The sequence below is a fragment of the Cervus elaphus genome, chromosome 2, assembly GCF_910594005.1.
Source record: "Cervus elaphus chromosome 2, mCerEla1.1, whole genome shotgun sequence".
In the NCBI taxonomy this organism is placed as follows: Eukaryota; Metazoa; Chordata; class Mammalia; order Artiodactyla; family Cervidae; genus Cervus; species Cervus elaphus.
Genome location: NC_057816.1, coordinates 25417685 through 25444968, shown reverse-complemented (window position 1 = coordinate 25444968; position 27284 = coordinate 25417685). Strand labels below are relative to the sequence as shown.

At 45.4% G+C, this 27284-nt stretch overlaps 1 protein-coding gene across 12 annotated transcripts in view; it reads right to left on the bottom strand.

The window, feature by feature from the left end:
* The window catches only part of NAV2 (neuron navigator 2), a 421317-nt gene that overhangs the window by 202428 nt on the left and 191605 nt on the right, over positions 1 to 27284 (bottom strand). For all 12 annotated transcript variants that reach the window (XM_043874925.1, XM_043874936.1, XM_043874913.1 and 9 more), the window contains one exon: positions 24748 to 24908. In XM_043874925.1, the coding sequence (XP_043730860.1) occupies positions 24748 to 24908 (161 nt within the window). The remainder of the gene's footprint in view (positions 1 to 24747; positions 24909 to 27284) is intronic.

Sequence of the window (27284 nt, the reverse complement as noted above, 5' to 3'; positions counted from 1 at the left end):
TATTAGCTTTGGGAGACTAGGCAATACCTACAGGAGGGTAAGGAAGGCCAAGGGTAAGAAAGGCACAGACGGAGGCATCATGTGATCAATGTCTATTCGAGTTGAAAGGCAGCGCTCAATCAACTGGGGTGATGCCCTTTTTGAAAGAGGAAGAACCTAAGGTCTAGTGCGCATGACTGATTACTGCTCAAGGTTACTCGTCAAGTTAGTTAGCTGACCTTGAACTGGAGCTAGGGTTGCCTGCCTCCCTCTCCTCTGTGCTTCAAAGTCCTCTTCTCAGGGAAAGGCAGGCATGAGTTGGGTTTGCAAAGGGGCAGGGGCAAACACGGGCAGGTCTGGCTAAATTTTTACATTTCACTAGCTTATTATCCTTTGGAGAACTTCTGACTCTCTAGATGAAGAGGAAGAGCTCTCTCAGGGACCTGGGTGAGTTTAAGAGATCCAGGAAGCAAAGACCCAACTAGGGTGGCCAGCAGCAAAGCTTGGAGCAGACAGAGTTCTCCAAGAATTTCCAAGGAGGTGGGTGGAAGCAGAGGGTGGACAGGAATTCCCCAATTCTTTTCCCAATTGTGAAAGGATCCCTCCTCATTCCCATGCTGGTCAGCAGGAAACAGGAAGAGTAGAAAAGGAGGTCCTTTTGTCTTAATACATCCGCCAATCACAAAAACATACAATGTACCAGACAATGTCACCCTCTTATTGAAAAGAAGATCAAATTAGGCATCGTCAATGTTTTTCAAATGATTTCTGACCTGGTTATGTTACAGAAAACAGGGCTGAGTGATTCAAACCTGCTGTCAATACAGAATGAAGGAGAGAAAAATGCCAGCTATTCCACAGCTGTCCGGGAGAATCCTGGAGGAGCTGCTTTCATGACAACTCTGATGCGCAGAAACAAGCCAACTTCCAGAGCAGGAGTTAAACCAAATAAACCTGAAGGATATCAGTTTAGGAGGAGGGTCTTAAAATAGCAGCCAGGAATGCATGGTTTCCCTTGGACAACTCAAATTACATGCCTTGTCCCTGTCTTAAATAAAACTATGCACTCAAAAGTGTCTGCTTCATCTAAGTTTCCCTCTGAGATGCCAATAAATTTTCAGCTCATGGAAGCCAGTCTGGAGGCAAACATGCTGGGTGAGCAAATGAACAAAGTGATGGTCCTTGCAAAGGCGGGCAGGGTACAGAGAGAAGGAAGACACAGGCTGGGTCCCCAGAAAACCATCCTAGGGTTTAGGAAGAGACACAGCCACAGGGTCATGTTCCCAAGGGGGAGGATTTCCAGCTAAACTAACGGGATGGTGTTCATGAGGATGGGCATTTAAAGTGGACTCTCCAGAAAGGAAACCCTCCTACACTGTTGGTGGGAATGTCAACTGATGCAGTCACTACAGAAAATAGTATAGAGGTTCCTTAGAAAACTAAAAATACAGCTACCATATGATCCAGCAATTCCACTTCTGGCCAAATATCTGGGAAAGTTTTATCTGGAAAACTTATCTGGAAAACTCTAACTTGAAAAGATACACACAACCCCCAATGTTCAGAGCAGCACTACTCACTATAACCAAGACATGGACGCAACCTAAGTATGTATCAATAGATGAAGGGATAAAGAAGATGTAGTATATACATACAATGGAATATTACTGAGTCATAAAAAAGAATGAAATATTGTCACTGGCAGCAACATACATGAACCTTGAGAATACCACACTAAGTAAAGTAAGTCATACAGAGAAACACAAATATTATATGATATCACTTATATGTAGAATCTAAAAAATAATACAAATAAATTAATTTACAAAACAGAAACAGACTCAGAAAACAAGCTTATGGTTACCAAAGAGGAAATGTTGGGGGAGGGCTAAATCCAGAGTATGGGATTAACAGATACACGTTACTGTACATAAAATAAACAACAAGGTTCTACTGTAGAGCATAGAGAACTATATTAAATATCTTAATGCAGGAAATGCAGGTTCGACCCCTGGGTTGAGAAGATCCCCTGGAGAAGGAAATGGCAATCCAGTCCAGTATTCTTGACTGGGAAATCCCATGGACAGGAGAGCCTGGTGAACTACAGTCCATGGGGCGCAGAGTTGGACACAACTTAGCAACTCAACAACCACACACACACATATGCATACATATAACTGAATCACTTTGTCATACACCTGAAACGAACACAATACTCTAAATCAACTATACTTCAATTAAAAATAAAATAAAATGAACTCTGCAAGACACAGTAATTCATTTAATGAGTATCTTCTGTGCCAGGTTATAGGAACACAAACATCAACAGTGACCAACTTGGGGTGGATAAAGATGCATTTTAAAATACTACATTTAAACACACTTTTTCTGTTTTACTTAACACTTTAGTAGCAGTATAGACACTGAAATCCACATATGTTTAAGGGGAATATAAGGATCTGCTCCATGCTGTGGGCATTTGAAAGCAGAATAGCCTTTTCCAAGAGATACAGAAATGCACGAGCATCACATTTTTGCAAACAAAGAGGCCAACATGTCCTAGAATCCAGATATAAATTTTGCTTCTACTTTTTTTATCTCAAAAGCATTGGCCCTAGCTCATCTTGCTTTTGACAGTTAACTCATCTTTGTTTCTCCTCAAACTTGGACATTTTGCTCAGAAATTAGAATGCAGGCACTAAAGAATCTCTTTGGTTGAGATCCCACTGAGTAGAAATTCACTGATGAAACCCTGCAACCCATCATCTCACCCATCAGGACCGCCACGATGGCTGCAGAAGCCATCACACGTGTCCGCAGACACTGAAACTCACTGGGATTTAGCTGGCCTGGGACTTCATCACCACCCAGCTCGGTCACATTCCTCATGTCCACACATAAAACTATCACTGGACCACAACATGCCTTCTCTTTCACTGAAAGCTCATCAGGTCAGCAAAACTCCTTGGGCAGCTCTGCCCCCATGCTGGGATTTCTTAGGCAACAATGTTATAAAAATTGATTTCTGTCCTGACTGGCCCAAGTAAGTAGTATACTAGGTCATTAAAAGGATTTGAATACTAATTTCAGTGTGAGTGAGTGTGTGTGTGTTTGAGGAGGGGGGGATTCACCTCACCTCCCACCAATTCTCTGACACCAGCTTGGTGTCCTACAATTTAACTCAATTCTAATACTATCCACCTGGAGTTAGTGATGGAGTCCACAGGTTAAAGGTTCAACCCCACCAGACTGCTTCCCACTCCAAGCCGCCTACCAACCTCAAGCTTCGGCCACAAGCCTGCATTTCTGACTGGCCGGCTAGACTGAAGGCTCCCACGATGTCCTCCTTGGATTCAACTAATTGGCTAAAGCAGCTCACAGAACTCAAGAGAAACATTTTACTTACAAGATCACTGGCTTATTATTATAAAAGGATATAACAGCCAGGTAGAAGAGACACCTAGAGCAAGGAAGACACCAGGAAAAGACCAGGAGCTTCCATGACCTCCTTTCTCCCCATATCTCTATTGGGTTACCAGCCTGGAAGCTATCCAAACCCTGTTCTGTTGGGTTTTTATGGTGGCTTCATTACAGAGACATGATTGATTAAATCCTTGGCCACTGGTGCTTAAAATCAGTCTTCAGTCCCCTCCCCTCCCCGGAGGCCAAGGAGTAGGACTGAAAGTTCCAACCCAGCCTTAGTCATCTCATTAACATAACAAAAGTCACCTTCAACAGTCTCAGAACTTGGGAAATTCCAAGGGTTTTAGGAGCTCTGTGCCAGAAATAGGAAAGAAGACCAAATAAATATTTCTTATTATAAATCACAGTATCATAGTCACTCACTGTCTACGGCCAGTTTGGAATTGTCCAAGAGTTCTCCAAGAGTAAGAAGACTGCCCAGAACACTAAACAGATTCAGGAAACCTGGGTTCTGATCCCATTTCCACCACTATCTGTTCTCTCAGCAAGGATTTCTTGAACACGAGGCAAGTTCCCTGCCTCCATAGAACACAAGAGTCTAGCACTGATCTGCTGGGTAGAATTAAGGTCACTGTGCCTGCTTCAGATAGAACACGCAGAAAGCTCTCAACTTCTGTTCCCTTGATTCTGTCATTCTCTCTCACCCACTCCACCCTCCCCACCTCCACAGGCTGTTCCCTCTGCCTAGGTAGAGAAGATTCTTGAGAGTCCCTTGGACAGCAAGATAAAACCAGTCAATCCTAAAGGAAATCGGTGCTGAATATTCATTGGAAGGACTGATGCTGAAGCTGAAGCTCCAATACTTTGGCCCCCTGATAAGAAGAGCCAACTCACTGGAAAAGACCCTGATGCTGGGAAGACTGAGGGCAGGAGGAGAAAAGGGCAGCAGAGGATGAGATGGTTGGATGGCGTCACCAACTCGATGGACATGAGTTTGAGCAGGCTCTGGGAGATGGTGAAGGACAGGGAAGCCTGGTGCTGCAGTCCATGGGTCTCAAAGAGTTGGACACAGCTTAGTGACTAAACAACAACTGTCTAGAATGCTTTCTCCTATGTGGTTAACTCATCTGACATGTGCTATTTTTGGTCATAGCAGCAGCTATGTGTGTGCTAAGTGCTAAGTCGCTCAGTTGTGTCTGACTCTTTGTAACCCCATGGACTGTAGCCCACCAGGCTCCTCTGTCCATGGGGATTCTCCAGGCAAGAATACTGGAGTGGGTTGCCATGTCCCCCTCCAGGGGATCTTCTCAACCCAAGGATCAAACCCAGGTCTTCTGCATTGCAGGCAGATTCTTTTACCGTCTGAGTCAATTTGCACAGTACCTGACACAAAAAGGGTCTCATTGATTGGTGAATTTAGTCAAAGCTAGATTATATGAGAGCATGGTAGTTAAAGGAAAAATACCAGCTTTGAAATCAAGCAGATCCTAGTTCAAATCTTCACTCTGGCCCTTACCAGCTGCATGACATAGGCAATTTATCCCACCACTCTGAGCCTCTGTGTCTGTATCTGTGAAATGGATCAGATACTGACACTCCCTGGTAGTGTTGTGAGAGACTGAATGAAGCTATGCATGCAAAGTTCCTAAAACACTTGCAGGCACGTAAGAAAACCTGAAAACCCAGCAGCTGCCCTGTTATCTTCATGACAATTGTTAAGAGGTCCTTTTCTGTTCACAGTCCACCGTCTCACCGACACTAAAAGCAGGCCCCGGAGTTATTTATAAGGCAGGCCTTTGTAACAGCTGCTTGCTGACACACAGGTAAGGCTTTCTGACAGCAATGAGGAGGAGGGGGAGGAGGATAACAATTACTTCCTCTCCTGTCTCTGATTTTAGACATTTTGACAGGCCTGTTTTACAAAAGCCCACACGAGAGGTGGGAGAAGAAAAAGACCAGCACAAGCCTGCTCCTGAAGAAACGGACTTCCCAGAGACGCCCCAGGCCCCCCTAACCACAGACCACAGAAAGCTGCAGGGCATTTCACAACCAGGAATCTCTCCTCGCCCCCGGGGAATCTGTGCACTCGCCAAGGGTACCTGTTCCTGTGTATTAGATCAAATGACGACTCAAAAGTTACCACTGGCTTTTATCTGGATCAAAGGCAAAAAGATAAATATCTCAGCCGTGACTTAAAATTCCTACTCCGGCACCAAAAGCTTTCTACATTGTGGTTCCAGAGAGAGGAGACAGAGCAGGGTGTTCTGTGACCCACCTCAAAGCTTGGCTCAGTCTGGGGCTCTCCTGGAACTGGGGGAGCTTCAGGAATTGGATTCCTAGAAGATGGGGACTCATTCTCTGTCCCAGGGATCAGCCCCTCTGACCTGGATTAAAGTTAAATAGATACAGGGAAAAGAGGACTGGGAAACCCCTTCTGCTTTACCCTGGTAGCAAAGGCAATACCCTTATTTTATTGAGGCAAGCTGAGGCCAGGAAGGGGAAGGTACTTAACCACAACCACCGAACAGGAGCAGAGCTGTGGTCAGAACATCTACTCGAATGTGGACGAGAAAGGACGCCATTTTTTAAAAAGCCACTTTGGGAGCTTAGTCGCTCAGTTGTGTCCAACTCTGCAACCCCAGGGACTGTAGTCCTCCAGACTCCTCTGTCCATGGGGATTCTCCAGGCAAGAATACTGGAGTGGGTTGCCATGCCCTCGTCCAGGGGATCATCCCAACCCAGGGATCAGACCCAAGTCTCCTGCATTGCAGGTGGATTCTTAACCGTCTGAGCCACCAGGGAAGCCCATGAAAACTGGAGTGGGTAGCCTATCCCTTAGAAATATAATTCATGATCTTTATATTCACCCACTAAAAGCATGTAAGTCACTAGTTTTTGGTATACTTATGAAGTCATGCAACTAATCTTGAAACATTTTATTAAGCAAAAAGGAACTCTGAATCTATGAATGGTCACTCCCCACACCCCCCTGTTGGCCTCCACCCTGACCCCTAAGCCCTGGCAGACACAAAGCACTTTCTGTCACTATAGATCTGCCTCCCCTGGACATTTCACATAGCTGGACTCATACGATGGCCTTCTGAGGCTAGGAAGCCGTTCTCTCATGATGCACTTTAGCAGCAGACCCTCTGGTGGCTCCGTGAACTGTACCCAGAGAGGTGCTGTCCAGTAGTGTAGCTGCTAACCACATGTGGCCATCCAAATGATTAACAGTGCATATACCAAAACTTCAGTTCCTCAATTCTCACCAGCCACAGTTCAAGTGCTTAATAGCCCCCTGTAGCTAGTGGCTATCACATGAGACAGCACAGATGTGAAATACCACCATCCCCGCAGAGAGTTCTGTTGGACAGTGCTAACACCAAGGACAGCCAGGTATCTGCTCCTTAACCCACTGTCTCCGAAATGCTTGTTTCTTCAAGCGTTGAAAAGTTATCTTTGCAGATGGAGAGTGAAGGCGAGAAAGAGGTAAGGGAGGCGGGGTGGCAGTGGTGGGGCGCCGGGCAGGGGGAGGAATATGAGGAGGAGTTGGGAAGGGAGGGGGGGAGAGAGTGGTGTGCCAGGAAGAGCCAACCTCCTCCTCACACGTTCCCCCACCACCTCCGTGTTATGCTGGGTGCCCAGGGAGCTCCCCCGGCCAGCACCCAGACCTGAAAAGCTTTCTGTTTAGTGAAGTTCATCCAAAAGGCAGATACGCCAAAGCCTTTGGAAGCGCTTCAAGGAATCCAGCTTCTACCTCAGCCGTTTGATGATTTCTGAAGCGTTTCACGCCAGGGGCTGAACTGAGGGACTCCTTAATGAGACTGAACAGTCCTGATCAATTTCCGGCCAGCAGCGGCTACTTTGGTTGCCAAGACGTGACCGCTAAGACTGACGGATACCCCAAGGCTAGAGCCATGGAACCTTGGCATGCCCGGACAGAAGGCAGCCCAGGTTCTGAGCTCCACTCCTCTCCTCGGGTTGACACTAGTTAAGCTATAATGTCTTTCTTCTTCTTCTCCAAAGATGTCTCAGTCACTGGCTCCCAGGAGCAGGGCAGCAGGTTATTTCAAACTGCGGTTTTAGATGATCAGATGGCCCAGAATAAGGAATGATGGACAAACAAAAGGAAAAACAGAATCACCTTCAGAAAGAAATCCTTTACTGATCCAAGGGTCCTTTGTTCCAAAACACTGTGCAAAAATCATCCATCATGACCTTTAAAGTTGTTTTAGAGGAGTATTATTAAGTTGGCTAATGTCCTTTTGCTTAAAACTCTGCTGAAAGATGTATCTTCTTTCCTAGTAGTCAGTTTATTAAAAAAGAAAGAAAGAAAGAAAGAAACAGGCAACCTAACGAATGGTTCTTCCAATATGCCTGCTTGTCTAAATCAATAATTTTGTCTTGAATTGCCCCTCCTTCAATGAGTGGCAGTGGGGGGATTTAAAGAATCAATAGGCTAATTTCTAAGATACCAGGAGCAAAACAGAACCAGGTGAATATTCACCAAGCTATGACAAGAGTTCATTTGCTAACAAGCTGTTCTTTCAGGGAAGGGCACTGTGTGTTTCTTGGTCCCTTGGTTTTCAAAAACATCCTTCACCATGGAGATGTAGCTAAGCAGGAAGAGGTGGTTCTACGAGGGGGCTTTAGATTTTTGATCCTAAGCAACAGACCAGGCGTGAAGAACCGGCTCTCTGGAGTTCTCAGTTCAGATGCTGCCATCATTCTGCCCCTTGTAGTCATTTGTGACTTTCATGACTTCACACATTCAGTAAACATTATATCCATAATTCAGGGTGTTTTTCCCACCTATGTTTCAGCTCTAGTAATCCTCTCAATAATTTTGCAGTTGGTGCCATTCTCCCTTCCATCTTAGAGCTGAGGAATTGGAAGCTCAGAGATGTTGAAGAAGACATCAAAGTCACACAGCCATCAAGAGGATTTGCTAGGGCCAGACTCCCAGTGTCTTGCATCCCAGGCTGACATTTAGACCATCTTCCTTACATGGCAACTTGTGCCGGTTGGTATGGAAAAGAGAAAGCAGAGGAGCAAGGGGATCTGAAAATCAGGGATCCCAGAGGCCTGAGAACAGGCTTAGGCTGTTACTTCACAGGTAGTTCCTACTTTGGGCAAAGGGGGTCTCATAAAGTAAGGCAACTTTCATCCTTGCAGTGAATGGCTTGTGTCTGCTGGTCAGAGAGAATTTCCATGGGACTGAATAACCAAGGATGCTTCAGCCATTGTCCCCACTGAGTTCACAGAACTGCGTGCTCCCAGCTTACCTTTAATGAACTCATTGTATTCTCATTGTCATGTGATTGCAGTATAAATATACTATTACCTCAACAAGTCAAATCAATCCAATCAATATAGATAAATACATACATACACTGGGTTCAACTTCTATAGTGCGGGAGACTGACTGCAAAGACAGCCTTAGGTCTCCACTCCTCTCTGGATCCTGTATGTTTTGCAATATAATTTCAGAGCATTTCCCTCCTTCGTGCACCTGGGTAGACTGGGTGACCTGCTTTGGCCAACAGTGTGAAGCAGAAGAGAACTGAGGTTGTTTTTCAGAGCTTAGGCATCAAAGGGCCTTGAACACATCAACCCTATCTCAGAACTTGCCGACCATCATGGAACAACCAGGACAGCCTGATGAAGGATGAGAGACCAGCAGAGAAAGTTGGTTTGGCTCAGTTGAGGCCAGTAAAGACCAGCCAGCACCCCACACACCACCCAGGTGACCTAAGATGCAGGAGCAAGCCCCACCAGGATTACCAGAGCCTAATACACCTCAACAGAGCTGACCCATCTACCTATAGGCTTGCAAGCAATAATAGCTATTATTTGAAACCAGAACTTTTAGGGCCAGAGGAGATAGGAGTCCAACCAGTCAGAACCTGCTTCACCAACCTGATCAAGGCTAAAGTCCAGAAAAAAGTTCACTCTCACAAGGTTTAGATCCCACAAGCATTTGAAGATGCTTGGGGAAATAATCACTATTTCTGATGGGAGGGTTTTGAGACCAAAATTGCTCAGAACTTGGCTAAAAGAGCAAAAGCTTGGAGTCAGGCAATCCGAGTTAGAATCCTCACCCCAGAACTTGAGTCCTATGTGGAAAAGTCACTCTGCCCACAAGGGTACTCACTTGAGACCAGATGAATTTAGTATGAAGCAAAGTAATCCTGGCTGGCTAAGGAGGTTTATTTCCAAAGGGCCAGAGCCTCATTTGTGCATGAACAGGACAGGATGAGTCTCAGGGGCACAGAACTCTTTACAAACAGGGCTCAGGTTCTTCCCAGAAGGTAGACTCTCCCCTGGCTTTCCCTAATGAATGCTGCCCCCTACAGCACATACGTGAAATAGGCTTTAAAAACCAATTCTGCAGGGACACCTTCTATCTGGCTCGTCTCAGCAGAGGGCAAGGAAATGGAAATGAGTTCAGTGTTAGGTGGCTAAAACCAGGCACCCGTAACTTCTCCCTCAGTGGTCACAGCTATTTCCGTCTGGCAGGGATCCTTGTCTGTGGCCTCTCTGATGACCTCAGAACATGAGTTTGGCCAACTTATCTGAAGTTAAGGGAGAAATCTTCCCCAAGTATGTGAATAGAGTAAAGGAAGTCATCGCAAATCGCATACAGGCTGTTATCCGCATGAAATGCAACTTTTGGTCAGTAATGAACCCTAAAGGGTAAGCAGCATGAAGAATAAACCACATGGTTGGAATGAATGGAGACCTTCAATGGAACCAATCCAAAGGTGGGGCTTTGGGAAACCCCAACAAACTGCGGGGGAGCACGTGTCACTACCAGGCCCCTCCAGGACCTACTAAAATCACACCAACTTTACCCTTTGCCTGAGATCATCAAATCCTTTCTTTGCAAGGGATCTTAGGGAGGATCTGTTCTAATCTACCTGCTAATGTAAGGAACCCTCCTTAGGAACCTTAGCGAGTGATGACTTAGCCTCCGGGTCTGTTTCCCTTAAGTCAGGGAACTCCCTACACCCCAGACAGCCTTTTCAACTGTGAGAAGACAAGAGCGAGAAACTCTTTTCTTTTTTAAAATGAAGCCAAAGTTTGCCTCCTTGTCATTTTTTAGTTCTGCCCTCTGTGGCTGTGTATGTGTGTATGTGTTACTTGCTCAGTCGTGTCTGACTCTGCGACTCTGTGGACTGTAATCCGCCAGGCTCCTCTGTCCATGGGATTTCCCAGGCAAGCATACTGCAGTGGGTTCCATTTCCTTCTCCAGGGGATCCTCCTGACCCAGGGATCGAACAGGAATCTCCTGCATTGTAGGCAGATTCTTCAGTGGCTAAGCCACCAGGGAAGCCTGGGCCTCTGTGACTAGAGGGAGAAAAAAAGCAGGCCAGGATACAGACCTTCATTTCTAAAAGGAAACCGGTCTCTCTCCATAAAAGTGGTCCATCTCCATGAGACTGTTCCCTAAAACATCTTTGTTCCTAACCATTGAGTGGGCAAATGGATGTTCTGAGCAAAGCAGACCTCTGCAAATGTCCCTCTGGGTCTCACACTCTGATGAGGTTCTACCTAATCCAGAGACTTAGGTTTATTCTTCCTACACTCTTCCTCATAGCTCTTCTCTTCTCAAGAGCCGGTATGACACGGTGTGATGAGGTCACCTGTGCTGTGTGTAACAGCTGTCTCTTCCACCAGCATGTCGGTTCCATGAGGGCAAGCATTATTGTCTGCTTTTTTTCACTTTCAAATTTTGTTACTAGTGTGATGCCCAAGACAGAGGAGGCACCTGAACACGTGCTGAATAGATGGAAGAGTTTCAAGTACACAAACATGCAGCCAAATAAGAAGGGGGAGACTATTACTCCATACTGTACAGTCTGGTTGGAATTCCCTACCTCTTAAAACTGGAGCCAAATCTAGCATAACTTTTCTTGCAGCAAAAAGCAGCAAGTACCTTCAAAGACCCTTATCCTTAGGGCGAATCCTGATTCTTGAGTCCACCAGATGCTGGCCCGCGGAAGGGAGAGCGTGCACATCCTTGTGCAGACCGACTTCAGTGCTGCTCTGCCGTCAGTTCCGACCACTGGAGAGGAAGCTTTCCCCCCTTACCACATGAACCTGATCATGCCCACCATGTGGGTTTTCTTCAGTCCACATACATTCTACAAAACTGTGAGAACAACTGGTTGGAAGACTCTGGCAGAAAATGTTGAGACAGTCTATAGTCACCCTCCCAGACTGCCCTGAGAATGTCAGGCTGCAAAAACCAACCCTCCACTCGAACACGATGCAAAACCTGGGCAGTAGGGGGCAGCAGAGACTCACTGTCCTGGCCTACTCTGAGCCAAAGGACTTTTTTTGGTATCCTTGCTTTATTCAAGGTGAGCTATTAAGGGTCCCTGATTCCCTACTCCTTTTCATCTTTCATAAAAATGCTCTGATTCTCCCATTTTGCAAAAGGCAGAGGGAGCCTCAGGTACAGAGAGGCCTTCTTGACCTTTGCTCTTATGAAGGAAGTAGGCCAGGCCGCTGATGGAAATCTTGAATAAGAGATTTTGCTGGTAAGATCTCTCGAATCTCCACCAAGTCTGGGGAGCCTCGCCAATCCCATGAATCAACACAGCTGCCACCGTTGATGGCAGGAGCTCCTGGGACACCAAGAATATAAATTGTGCCCACAATGCCTTGGCATAAGCCACTGTGCGGCACAACCATTTATCTCCAGGGGGGACACCCGCTGATGGCCCATGCATCGCTTCCACCACAGCAGAGATGGACGGTGACCATTATGCTGGAGACAAATGTTCTCAATTATCCTCAGTTGACACCCTCATCAGAAGACGGTTCTCTGACATGTGATGGAATCCTAATGAAATGCACAGACTCGGAAGCAGACGGCAAGCTGCTGCTAGGAAACAGGCATTTTATCTGTCAGGTTCATTTAGGCCTGAGGATGCCACGTCCTCAGCACAGAGGCAGCCACATGTGTTTACAAGGAACTCCTCACGCAGTTGGTGCTGCTACACGAGCTGTCAAGCCTTTTGTTTTTAATATGTATTTATTTGGCTGTGCCAGCGTTAGTTACAGCACACGGGATCTTTTTAGCTGCGGCATGTGGGATCTAGTTCTCTGACCAGGGATGGAACCTGGGCCCTCTGCATTGGAAGCACGGAGTCTTAGCCATCGGACCACCAAGGAAGACCCAAGCTGTCAAAGTTTTACTGGTCAGAAACAATCTCTGTTCTAACCAGCATTCTCTTCTTATACTTTACATTGTGAATACGGTCCCCATATGCTCTTAGAAAAGTTAATCTCATTTATCCCTACTCATATTTATCTTTTCATGTTAATAAACACTGTCAAATACCTAACTTTGTGAAGGAAAATATTTAAAAAAAAAAAAAAAGAACATTAAATGAACAACTAAACTAAGCCCTGGCTGCAGATGACACCTGGATAAAAATGACTAGGGGAGCCCTCAGAAACATAAATACTTTCCCTTACCAATGATCCTTGAAATTAAATTGAATTCGTGTATGTGTGACACTTTTCATACAGCAGATGGAAGCAAAAGAAATACTGAAATTCATCACCCAAAGATCAGATGAACATCCACTAGTCATTTTCGGTTCCTGACACAAGACTAATCAAATAGATCTTTCATCTTCCTAAATGTTTTTTTCTTTTTCTCAACTCATTCATTCTGTTACAAAAATCCAGGTTGACTGTATTTGCGAGGAAGGATATATAGCAGAACCATGAGCTCACACATGGCTTTGAAACACATCCATATTTAGAGGAAAACAAACATGGTTACATCCCTCTTATTCTTCTCCCTGCAAAAACGATGGCTCTAGTATGAAAGGTTATTAGTCTGACACTTTGGAGGGACTGATGCGTCTCCTCCTCTGAAAGCTCTTCTGAATTACACTGTAGATCAAGAAAATAGCTCCCGAAGGTGGCCAGACAGAGTCCTTTCACCTTCAGGTCTGACTTTAGTTTCATGCTGGAGGTTAAGGACAGAAGTGAGGATGGAGCGTGCGAAGGAAGGGGCACCCCAAAGGCTCCTCTCCAGGTGGGCCTGCTGGCACTCACCCTTCCTCTCAAAAGGAAAGTGCTCTTACACTCATCAAGTAACAGCAAACTCTCCAAGTGCAGGTAGAGAAAGAGCCAGCAGATGATTCTCCACTCAGAGAGCGGCTGAGCCAACGGCTCCCTGTGACCGTCTCCTTGCACTGTTCCCTCTATGACTGTATCTAGACTCCACAGGGGCAACTCTCCTTTTTATATTTCCAACCGAAGTACAGGATCCAAATCCATCTCCTTATTTTCCATTAGCTCAACTGAAACAAGGTAGCATTGAGTGATTTTTTTTTTTCTTAAATGAAGAACTTCGAGAGAGATTAGTGAGGCAATAGCAAGAAATCAGATCCCAAGACCCTGTGCAAGTAGGTAAGTGTACCGAGCACAAGTTGCTGACTCTTGAGACCAACTATAAATATGTGTGTACAATAAAAAGCATGGATGTGTCAATATAAATGGTTCCCTACGAACTGAGCTCCTACTATATGCCAGGTGCTAGTTTGGGCATCTTCCCATGTTCATCTCTAGTACCTATTAACAACACACAACATAGTAGTTGCTGAGAATTGCAGGGCAGTTAGAAGGTAGCTCTTTAATTGCCCTACGAAAGGGGACCATGAATTCCTTCTAGGGGAGAGGTTCTCAAACTTCAGTGATGTAAGAAGGAAAAGGGTGTAAAATCCAGACTTTCAGACTCTAACTCAGAAATCTGAACTAGAAGGACTAGGTTTGTAAAGCTTCAGAATTTCTCTCGTAAGCAATGACCTCAAAGGATGCTGGTGTCGGAGGCCCACTCACTCATCAGACCTTGAGAAATGATGGAGTCTTGAATTCATGGTCCCACCAGACCGTGGGACGTGAGCTGTTCACCTCAGACTTAACAGAGAGACCACGTGGAACTTGGTCCCTCTTCCATCTCACGGGGGCAATCTGCATACATATGTTGGAGCGTAAAAAATGTCACAGTGGAGGCACTATTTTGGAGAGGTACCATGTGTTTCAGGACTTTTCATCTCTTCAATTAGACAAGGTCAATAATTTGTTTAGAACAAGAGGGAACCAGGGTGTGAAATGCAAACTAGAAAAATGAAACCCGCCTTTACCGTAGGAGCCATAACCTCCACCTTCTGACCTGTGAAAGGGTACCATTAACAGCAAACCAACGGACCACACAACATTGAGAAAGATCAGAAGGCATTAACTGTTTCAAAGCCACGTAAACGACAGCCACGATGTCAATAAACTCCAGCTATTAGGAAACAAGTCATACCCTGCATAGAAATGTCTTCAACCAACAGAGGAGACAAGGACAGAAAACCTGAACTGAACTCTACAAAAAGGCAAGAAACAAATGCTTTATACCTGACGTTCTCCCATCACCAGGGCTGGGGCAGCCTGTTGCTGCCGCACGGATGAACACATCGAATCTCTGCCAAGTGAGGTGACCTGATGTTGGGAAAGGATTAACAAAACCTTTCCCTTTCTGCATGAGAATCTGACCTCCGCTTGACCTCCTATCTCTGGTCCCCTGGAAACTTGATAAAGATAGAATGTCAGCTATGTTACTAAGCAACACTGCTCATGATAAAAATGACCCTGGATAGTTACACCACAACTGGACCGACAACAGCTGTAAATGAAGAATAAATACCTGTTGGACACCACCATCATTTTGGACTTCTCTGAGTGTTATGACTACCGATCGGGCCCAAGTCTTGCAGGAACCCTAGAAGTCAGGCACGTGGAGATGTCACAGGAAAGACTGGCTCCTGTGAGTAATGAGCTCCATGCAGCTTTTAAGCTAGAGGGACTCCTACACCTGCCCTGTGTGGGTCTTATTGCTTCACTCCTGAGCTGTCACCCGAGGTGGGACGGGGCAGTGATGGGCCCTGGATGCTGTGTGGACCACTCCCATGGAACAGAAATGCCCACACTGCCCTGCTAACAACCTTCCTGACAGTCCCTGGTGGAGTGGAAGGGTGCCAGGTGTAGCCTGTGACGGTCTCAGTGAGACCCTGAGCACGTGTCCCGGTGAGCATTACCCTTGCCCAAAGCCACACTCCTGGGAGGTGACAGGGCCAGAACTCAAAGTCAGTTGGCTGCCTTCAAGGGAAACAGTTTCTGTTTAATTACAGGGCCCAGAACTCTTCTCCTGAGATAACTGTATCCTGGCCCAAGAGTCTGGGGCAGCTGGTACAAGGCCCTGCCGGATGTGATTTTCCCTTCCAGTGCCACGTGAGTGCCCTAGATTTGGAAGCATCTATTTCATCCTGCCTGCACACCCTAACAGCTGAGTCACTGAGCTCCACTGCTAGATGGTCTCCCAGCTCTTTGCATGAAACTGCCCTCAGCAGGAAGCCCCTTTTCTCGTCACTAGCAACATTGTAACTAACTTTTCAACCAAGCACCCCCATGACCTGCTCATCTCTGGCCCAAACACATTTTTCAGATCTATTGATAGATAGATAATACCCTGCCTAACTTGTCCGTGGTTTCTCTTGATCAAAGAAGTAGAAATGAAGAATAAGTAATTAACAGAGGAGCAGATCTCTGCCCTAGCTTCCCCTTCAGTAACCTTCAGAAATAACTGTGTGACCAAGATAACATCTAGAGGAAGATCACAAGGCGTGGCCAAGGCTGCATACAAGTCTGCACGTGGGGGGATGGTGAGGACTCTGGCCCCCATCTCAGTGATTCACTCAGGTTACTTCCTGTTTCCCTCTAAAAGCTTTCCAGGCTGAGCAGAATCTTCAGAGGTGGGTTTTGGGGGACCGGTGAGTCCACCATCTCCCCAGATTGCTGGCATTCTGCTTAAAGGTACCTTTCCTTTCTATCAACGTCTGTGAGAACTGATTTTGTAAAGCAGCGAGCAGTGGGACCTGACTCATTAGGTAACATGAGAGACTTCTTTAAACACAATGATACCCTGGTTCAAACCTTTGAGATGGCTCAGACAATGATGGCTTCAGGCTGAAGGGTCATGGTGATGTCACATGTGATTCCCAAACTGAGGTGACTATCACCCATGAGTACAGACAGGTACCCAAGCTCTCCCCTTGCCTGGGGTGACAGCTCTGGAATGGCAGGGGTCCCCTGATGATCCCTATCCCAACACTGAAATGATCTTGCAGAAGTTTCCCTCTGCAGGACCTTCACAAAACATGAGGCTACTAATACCTGAGCCCACACAGGTCCTCCCGACCGGAAGGGTTGATGCGTCCTTCCTTTCCAAACTCCCCTTCCTTTGCTCTCAGGAAAAATCTTCAGATGGAAATCAGGACAAATGATATTGCCTCTCTGACGTCTTCCTCAGCCTTCTTCTTCACGACTCTGAGCACATCCCTATTATACCACAAGGAACTGTGGGGTTGGAGAAGACTCTTGAGAGTCCCTTGGACTGCAAGGAGATCAAACCAGTCGATTCTAAAGGAAATCAACCCTGAATATTCATTGGAAGGACTGATGCTGAAGCTGAAGCTCCAATACTTTGACCACCTGATGCGAAGAGTTGACTCATTGGAAAAGACCCTGATGCTAGGAAAGATTGAGGGCAGGGGGAGAAGGGGACGACAGAGGATGAGATGGTTGGATGGCATCACTGACTCTATGGACGTGACTTTGAGTAAGCTCCAGGAGATAGTGATGGACAGACAAGCCTGGTGTGCTGCAATTCATGCACAAGCCTGGTGTGCTGCAATTCATGCAGTTCAAGAGTCAGACACGACTTAGCAACTGAACAACAACAGTAAACACCACCCCTCCCCCAAGCTGTCCAGCACCCAGTCCTCACTGTCACAACCTCCAGCCCAAAGTTGAGCACAAATGGTGATGAACAAAGGCGACATGAAACATGGGCACCCCAGCCATAAGCTCTTTTGCATGACCTGGACCACTGAATCAGCTTCATCTAAACTGTAATTTTAGGTCAGTATCTTGATTAACAGCAGAACATGGGCAACTTTTTCGTGCTTCCCTCTCCCATTCACTAAGCCTGATAAAGAGCTTGCCTTGCAAACCACAAAGTTGACAAGTTTATCAGTTCAGTTCAGTCGCTCAGTCGTGTCTCTTTGCGACTCCATGGACTGCAGCACGCCAGGCCTCCCTGTCCATCACCAACCCCCAGAGCTTGCTCAAACTCATATCCATAGAGTCAGTGATGCCATCCAAAGACCCTAATGCTGGGAGAGATTGAAGGTGGGAGGAGATGGGGACGACAGAGAATGAGATGGTTGGATGGCATCATTGGACATGAGTTTGAGTAAACCCTGGGAGTTGGTGATGGACAGGGAGGCCTGACATGCTGCAGTCCATGGGGTTGCAATGAGTCAGACATGACTGAGTGACTGAACTGAACTGAATTGATTCTGGGCCATTTTAGTTCACTGATTCCTAAAATGTCAGTGTTCACTCTTGCCATCTCCTGTTTGACCACTTCCAATTTACTTTGATTCATGGACCTAACATGCCAGGTTCCTACGCAATATTGTTCTTTATAGCATCGGACTTCAATTCCATCACCAGTCACATCCACAACTAGGTGTTGTTTTCGCTTTGGCTCCATCCTTTCATTCTTCCTGGAGTTATTTCTCCACTCTTCTCCAGTAGCATATTGGGCACCTACCGAACTGGGGAGTTCCTCTTTCAGTGTCCTATCTTTTTGCCTTTTCAGACTGTTCATGGAGTTCTCAAGGCAAGAATACTGAAGTGGTTTGCCATTCCCTTCTCCAGTGGACCGCGTTTTGTTAGAACACTCCACCACGACCCCTCCATCTTAGGTGGCCCTAAGCGGCATTGCTCATAGTTTCATTGAGTTAGACAAGGCTGTGGTCCATGGGATCAGTTTGATTAGTTTTCTGTGATTGTGGTTTTCATTCTGTCTGCCCTCTGATGGATAAAGATAAGAGGCTTATGGAAGCTTCCTGCTGGGAGAGACTGTGGGGGAATCTGGGTCTTGTTCTGAAGGGCGGGGCCATGCTCGGTAAATCTTTAATACAATTTTCTATTGATGGGCAGGACTGTGTTCCCTCCCTGTTGTTTGACCTGAGGCCAAACTATGGTGGAGGTAATGAAGATAATGGTCATCTCCTTCAAAAGGTCCCATGCACGCACTGCCTCACTCAATGCCCCCGACCCTGCAACAGGCCACCGCCGCCCCATGCCTCTGCCAGAGACTTTTAGACACTCACAAGCAAGTCTGGATCAGTCTCTTGTGGGGTCACTGCTCCTTTCTCCTGGATCCTGGTAGACACAAGGTTTTGTTTGTGCCCTCCAAGAGTCTTTCCCCAGTCCTGTGTTCTGGGGCTCTATGGTGGGGTTCATGGTGACCTCCTCCTAGAAGGCTTATGCCACACCCAGGTCTGCTGCACCCAGAGCCCCTGCCCCTGAGACAGGCCAGTGCTGATCCTTACCTCCGCAGGAGACACTCAAACCCTCAAAGGCAGGTCTGGCTCGGTCTCTGTGGGGTCTCCTGGTGTGCACAAGGTTTTGTTTGAGCCCTCCGAGGATCTCTGGTGGGTATGGGGTTTGATTTTAAATGCAATTTCTCCCCTCCTACCATCTTGCTGGGGCTTCTCCTTTGCCCTTGGACATGGGGTATCTTTTTTTGGTGGGAACTAACATTATCCTGCCGATGGTTGTCCAGAAGCGAGTTGTAATTTTGGAAGTCTTGCAGGAGAAGATGAGCGCATATCTTTGTACTCCACCACACAGATTCTAAATCAATGGCTCCAATGTTATTCAGACATGACATTGTGCTAAATGCTGTTGAAATCTTATCTCCAGCCATGTCTGGCTCTCCTTGTCTGCCCAGGACAGGCAGAAGTGAACAAGGAAGAAGAAAGTGACACAGAGAATGAAGACCTGCGAAAGGAACCCACTAGAAAGCGCTGATGGAGCCAAACAGCGAGTTAAAAGTAAAGAATTCATTCATGCTTCACAGTGACTCAGTGACAGAGAACTTTAGGCCCACTTTACAGAAGGGAAAGCTGAGGCCTGGAGAAGTGTCTGAGTGCCAGGCAGGAGTGAGCTTGATCTCAAACCCAGGTGCTTTGGCTCTATGCCACGGTCACCAGTTGTGACTCTCAGCAAAGTACAAAAATCAATTTTTAGCAAACGATCTTGTTATATATTTCAGCATCTTAAAATAATTTGCTTCATTTCTAAGACAAAATATTTTTTTCCCAAGAGAATGAAAATAAAAGTGTTAAATGTGGAGAGAAACTAATCCTCTCACACACTATTGCTGGAAATTATAAATAGGGATAACTTTTTGGGAGCAAAATTTGGCACTGTTAAAACAAATGTAAAATGTGCACATACCCTTCAATAAGCAATTTCATTGAAACAGTTGTATACATGCAAAAAAGACACATAAGGACATTAACCTCAAAACTATTTATAACATCAAAAAATTAGAAGCAATCTAAATGAGAGTGACTGAAAATATTAAAGCAAGTTCATACAATGGAATACCATGCAACAAATTTATGAAGAAAGAAAACGAATGATCCATTAAAAAAATGTCTGTCCGTGATTTGTTGATTTTATTTATAAGACTTGATGTGTCCTATATAAAGCATTTCAAATAGTTCCTGGCAAAGAGTAAACATTAGGAAAAATTTATCAAAATGTTACAGTATATACATTTAACTATGATTTAAAATAAGGAAATACAGAAAACTTAAAAATAAAAACAAAAAATGTGATAGTATATGCATGAAAAAAATGTTTAGTCATTCAGTTCTGTCCAACATTTTTGTGACCCCCATGGACTGTAGCCCACCAGGTTCCTCTGTCTATGGGATTTTCCAGGCAAGGATACTAGAGCGGGCTGCCATCTCCTTGACCCAGGGATCGAACCCATGTCTCTTGCATCGCCTACAGTGTCGGGGGGATCCTTTACCACTGAGCCACTGGGGAAGCCAAAGAGGAATACGAATTAAATGGTAAACAGTAGCTTTGTTTGGGAAGTGGGATTACATAGGGATTTTTTTTCTTTTAATAAATTTGTGCTGCCTGAATATTTTAATATAATTATTTTTGTATTGAAAATAAAGATATGCTTTCCATAAAATGAAGAAAACATTATTATTCAGAAAAGAACATTCTCCATATGCATAGAATTCAGTCTAAGCATTCCAAATTTATATGATGGACTAAATATTTTAGAAATGTATTAAATTTCTGGCAGTGTTACCCATTCAGAGGATGTAAGTGAGGGAATGGAAGGAAGAGAAAAGAGATCATGCCACAAATGTTGGGGCGGGGGGAACATTTCATCTCCCCTCAAAATCTGAAATTCTGGCCTGGAGCCCTAAAGTCACTCAGAGCCAAAAGAGGAAGTAAAGGACCACCCTAAGTCCCAGCCATCCCTTGACAGATGTTTCACAGCCAATGCTGCAGACACATTCTGCAGGGTCCTCCTGACACATTCAGGCCAGGCAAGGCTCAGCCTGGTTGTTGCCTGCAGGAGTGTAAATCCAAAGGTAGACCTAAACCATGAGAGTGATAATGATGCAACAGACAACTAGCAGGTTTTCTAAAGCCCAAGGCTCTGCAAACTGTCTTCCAAAGCTGCAAAATTTGAAACCTAAATCTCTAGGAAAACGAATAGGATATGTGCTGTACAGAAAATTTCTGGTTTTTGGGTATCAACTATGTTCTTGGCCACTCTAAGGGACAAAGTAATGAACTGTGTGAGTCCTGAGGTTTTTTCCCTAACTCAGAAGTACTACCTGCTAGTTTTCTTCTATTTTACATCTCAGTTGATTGCTCAATATAATCAGAACTAAATTCAGTGATGATGACAAAAGAGGAGTTTGTATCTTTGGACAAGATTTTAAGAGGAATGCTTTAGCGCAAAGTATAAAGTGCTCTGGGGTTTTTGAAAAATTGCTCATTACAATTTCCTTTTATTCCTCTTAATCCTTTTTTAAAACTGGGACTAAATGTTGAAATATTTTTGTCATTTATTGACAGAATAATGAACTTACTGATATGATTAGAGCAAACTCTAGGATTGGAATTCCTAGGTCAGTGGGTCACATAGAAAAGCAGACGACTTGCTTCATCTGAGCGTGAGAAGCCAGAGCACAGTGCTGTCCAGGTCTGACTGACCCACAAGAAAGCTTCATGGAAGGACAGGTAATGAGATTCTATCCCGGACTTGACCTCATTGGAAAGCAGTCCACACCTCAACTATAGCTCCAACCACACTGAACGGCAATTTATCTGCTCATGAGAGTTTCTCTCTCCAAGCTTTCTCCAGGTAAAGAATGATATCTTATGCACCTAAGTACCTGCTGTATCTTACACACGGCCAGGTGGCTGAGTTATTTCTGTTCCCTGACCACAAACTATATTTTGCATGTAAGTCGCCAATTTCAGTCTTCGAGGTCAGATTCAAGGGAGAACACAGGGACCACGAAGAAAGGAGGAGGAAACAATGACAGTCTATGAAGGTAAAATTCCATAACCCTTTACCTCAGGACAGTGAAAAAGTAATAAAAAGTACCCAGGCCTGTCCCAACCTTGCTCTCCCTCAGCTCCTCAGGGCAGGAGAAGGCTAATAAATGTACCTGGCATGCACCTGACCCTCCAGCAGTAACTTTTTATCACTACAAATCCTTACAGGATTGTGAGTATGTTATAGCTTCCAGAACATTCTCAGGCATATTCCCTCACTTGACGCTCCTCACAGACATCCCAGGGGACAGGACAGAGCCGGAGTTCAATTCTAGGAGCGAGACACAGACATGAACTCCAGCACTCAACCACCTGCCAGGGAAAGTCACTAATCTCATTTAGCTTCATTTTCTCTATCAGTAAAACTGAGTTAATATTTACCTCATGGAATGTTTGTGAAGATCAAGTAACATCGTGAAAATCAAAGTCCCTGGCAAATATTACGTGCTCCACAAGTAAATATGACTTTCCTTCCTTTGACACTGAAGTCTTTCCCTGGACGATGCTTCTGTCAGAATCCACAGCCACTGTCCTGCAGAAGGCCTCCCGGCTGTCTGCTCGCTTGGGGCACACACGGCAACCCCCGCCCAGGACAGAAGCAGACTGGCGGCTGCCCCAGGGTCAGAGGGGACCCCCGGCTGGGCTGCCTGAGTGACCCTGCATGGTGTGGGCCCTGGGATAGGGGTCTGGCCACCAACCCTGCACCCTCCTGCGTGTGTTCCCTCCACGGCGAACCTTTTCCTTATTTTCTCAGTTTTTTGGACACTGGCCTCATATCCATCCTTTAAACTTTTTTTATGTCTCTTCTCCCCAAAGAATTATGGAACAAGGATAGGCCGGTCTAGCAGGATGATCTTCTCCGTTCTCCCCACCTCCTTCAACCTGCACGCCTCTAACCAACTCTCAACGAGCAAGGCTTAGAGCATTTCCTTTCTACTTTCAGGAAAAGCACAGTATTAACTGTGATTCTGGAACCAAAGTACCTGAGTTCAGTTCCAACTCCACCTCTCACTGTCTGCTGTGACCCCAGCAAGTACGTAACCTCTCTTTCCCTTGGTTCCATCCTTTGTAAGTGGGCATAACAACACAACTTGGGGGAATTCAATGAGGCACACAGTAGGAGCTCAACAAAATCAGTTCTCTTCTATCTTATGTATGTATATAAATGTATCTGGAAGGTTATGCACAAAATAGTTTATACTGGTGTATAAACTTCAGAGAACATATAGACAAGAACTTTTATTTGCTATAAACTTGTACCATTTTATAAGCATATATTGTTTTTGTAATTTACACAGACTTTTAACAAGAATATACTTGGGTATGGTAAAGAAAAGGAAAGGAAGAGGAGGAAGGGAGGTGGAAAAAGAAAAAGAAAAGAGAAATGGTTTGCCTGAGGCAAAAGTGGAGGACTTGATCAGAGTCATCACTGGTTGAGACCTGACTATAGCTTTAGGGCCCGGTGCAGAGTTCCCCCTGCCTTGTTGGGGAAACCTTCAGCCATGTATGCCTCAGCCCTACATAGATTTCCTTCATGTTTCCTCCAGTGTTCCAGGTGGGGGTGGGTGTAGGGGGAAGCCCAGGGCCTACTGGACCAAGTTACGGTGGGCTGGAGGGGTGAGTGCAGGGTTTCTGATCTCACTCATGGTGGAAGGGCTGCCAGTCTCCAGAAATACTTTAGGGAGCAGGAGGTAGCTCTCCTGGGTCCCAGGGGAAGAGGGGGCACTCAGGACAAGCCCTGGAATGATTCCACCCCACCAGGCAGAAGTGCTTCCAAGGGGCCTGGGAAGGCCCCCCAAGAAGTCCAGACCACTTTGTCTGGGAGGAATAAAGGAGGGCTCTGGCTGGTACTGGAGAAGGCAATGGCACCCCACTCCAGTACTCTTGCTTGGAAAATCCCATGGATGGAGGAGCCTGGTGGGCTGCAGTCCATGGGGTCGCTAAGAGTTGGGCACGACTGAGTGACTTCACTTTCACTTTTCACTTTCATGCAATGGACAAGGAAATGGCAACCCACTCTAGTATTCTTGCCTGGAGAATCCCAGGGACGGGGGAGCCTGGTGGGCTGCCGTCTGTGGCGTCACATAGAGTTGGACACGACTGAAGCGACTTAGCAGCAGCAGCAGCAGCTGCCTTTTACTAAAGAATCTTCAAAGCTGTCTCAATTTCCCCATTTCTCCACTGTCTCATGAGACAGAGACTGCAGCAAGCAAAGGTCTGTCTTATTAACTTCTACTCAAGAGTCCCCACGGGGCTGTTTACCTTTTCCCCATTACCTAAAACTTCAGAACTATGCATGGTCAAAATAAAAAAAAATCATATCCTTTTTTGGTAAGAGTTATATTATCAGAATGCCAAGAGGAATGCTGCCTACTCCTTATGTGTAGCCAAGACATTCATTTACCCAACCTACATTTCTGACTTTTTTAAAGGGTGAGAATCCTCTTGTTTCTAATTGCCCTCATATCACTTCTGATGGGTAAAAACCTATCAGCTCACACAAAGCTTCATTTCTAGAAAATCATCTACTCTATAGAGCATGTTCTATGAAAATTTATTTTCAAATTGCACACTCTTATATTGCTTCTATGTGTCTTCTGGGCCCTACCCAGACAAACATAGCTATTCCTGCTGGAAACTGTGAAAATGTAGTATTTTCCCCGCCTTATTAATACCTCTGCTAACAAAGTTTCTGCCAACCAAGTATGTTCATCTGAGCAATTCCCCTCACTGTATTTGCAATCCAACACTTACCCCAAGGAACTGGATCTGCTATAAAGATGTCAGAAAGGAACCCCCAAGAAAGTGGCTTACCTTTCTCGTGGCTGCTTGATGGTGGGGGTGGGGAAGTGACCGGTTTAGACTTGTCATAGTTGTTAAAGCTCTGGCTCCGTCGGTTGTTAGCAGTGGCTGACCCTCCGCGTGTCTTGGCCTCGCTGCCTGCAGCGGATACCCTCGCGGTAGGACCTGGAAGTCTAAAATGCAAAAGCAGCAGAGTAATGGCTTCAGTCTAGGGAAAACTGCAGAATCTCAGAAGAAGGAACTACAGCCATGCAAGGGGTAAAAGAAACTATTCAAGACATCGGATCTGTGCTGGCTTGCCAGTCCAAGGACTCAGTGGAACCACCACAGACATCTAGGCTCTAACAACCCCAGGCCAAAGGCAAAGTATGAGCTGTTTTCCTTTGAGCACAGAAAGAGAAATATATGACTATGTTTGCTGACTGGAAATACGAAGCTGAGGAGTTCGCTGGTGGCCCAGTGGTCAGGATTCTGGGCTTTCAATGCCATGCCCAAGTTCAATCCCTAGTCAGGGAACTAAGATCCCACAAGCCACACGGGATGACCAATAATAATAATAAAACAAAGCTCATCTTCCTTTTTCTCCTGGATGAGTAATTTTAATTTTCAAGAGGACCAAACCATCTCAAATTCTATCAAGAGTGCAACATAAAGCCCTGTTAAGACATTAAACTGTTGTACCTTATGTGTGCATCTCTTCTGATAGGTATTGAAAATGGTGTGGGTTTTTTTTTTTTTGCCATAATATAGGGATGTAAGTATCAAGAAAGACATAACATGATGGACATAAAGGGAACTGCTACTTCAGAACCTAACACACCTGCAATGAAAACTTATGGCCTGGATGGAAACATTTGTTCAGACATACATTTTTCTTCAACACCTGACAACCGCATAGACATTACTCTGAGACTGAAGCCCAGCTTCTCTTAAGTAGATAGATAAAATCATATATTCCTTCTGTAAAATGAGCAGGAATCTGTTAGCCTAAAGACAAACACACACTTTCCCTTTAAATAAAACACTTCATTTTTGGGGTGGTTTGGGAAATAAAATCAGCAGACTAATCTTTAGTAATGTGTCTAAAGATATTACGGCCCATTCCCCAAAGAGTTAAGGCTAAGACTCCCCAAATCAGAATTTTTGTTCAGGGACTACTAGGCAGACTGTTTCCAAACATTAGAGTTGAAAGATGAATAAATGATGAAATATTTAATAATATCTTTCAGCTAAAACCCACTTAGCAGTGTTTAAAAGCCACTGGAACCACAGCCGATCAGCATTAGATCTAGTGATAAGTCTGAATTTTCAACTCATAAAGCTTTCAGCCTTCTCTTTCCACACAAATCTGTAAGCACCAAAGAAGTCTGCAGTCTGGAAGCATTTTAGATAGAAGCAGGCAAACACTTTAAACTTATTCTTGTTGGCTAAGCAAGAAAGATGGTTGTAGAGTAAACAGGGAACATGAGCTGGTGTGAGAGGACTGTAAAATTCATACAGTCAAGAAAAAGCTGGCCCAGTTCCTCAACTGGGAGCTAGGAGAGAAGGAAGGGGGTGAGTTTTTTCCCCCAAAAAGTGGCGGAGGGAAGGCATCACTTCTCACTACACTAGGAGGATTTACCCCTCTGTTAAGTTACCCCATCTTGTTTGGAGAAGACAGTCACCCCATGAAGACAGGCACAGAGTGGGATGCAAAACCAGCAATATCAGTGCCTGTGTTTGGGGACCAGAGGTGGCCACCTTAACCGATCAGAAGAGGTCCAGCAAAGGGATCTTGGTACCTCTAGGCTCTGATTCCAGTGCAAACAGCATCCTGTAAAGCCTCTAAGATGGACAGTGTTATCTGAGGACTCACAGCCAGCGGTGGAGCTGCTGCGGGGCTCCTCCAGGCTGGACTCGGCAGGAGTTTTTATGCCCACAGAGAGGCCTGGAAAAGGATAATGGACTTGTTCCAAGATGATGTCATAGCAACAGTTTTAAGTGGTGCAGGGTAACACAGGCCATGGCATTCTACTCCAGTGTGGAATTGGCAAACAGGGAAGCAAAAAGCATCGAGGAGGGAAAAGATGTGTTCCTTTCAGAGTTGCCAGAGAGGCCTCCCTGCTCTAACCTGGGATTGGACCACAGATTTTTCAGGGCAGCACAGGGCCTTTATGGAGGCAAGAAATCAGTAATGGATGGGATGGCCACATCTCTGAATGAAGTGGGCAATCTGGTCCTCTGTGAAGCAGTGTGATATAGTGGATAAAATGAGCTTTTCCCTTTCAAATATAGACATGATATTGGGCCACTGTTATAATCTGAGATTCATGTTCTTTATTTGTCACTTTTGAATAAGAGTAAAGTACCCCCATGGGATAACTGTAAACTTGAAATGGGACTTAATGTCCAGCAAGTACTCAATGCAGATTGGTTCCCCTTCTCCTCCTCTCTGCTGAGCATAGATTCCTAAAGGAATCGGACACAGTCATAAAGAAAACATGCTATGGTATAAAAAAAGAATCGAACAAATAAAGAAGGAAATAGATCTAAGTTAAAGAAGCAGAAGA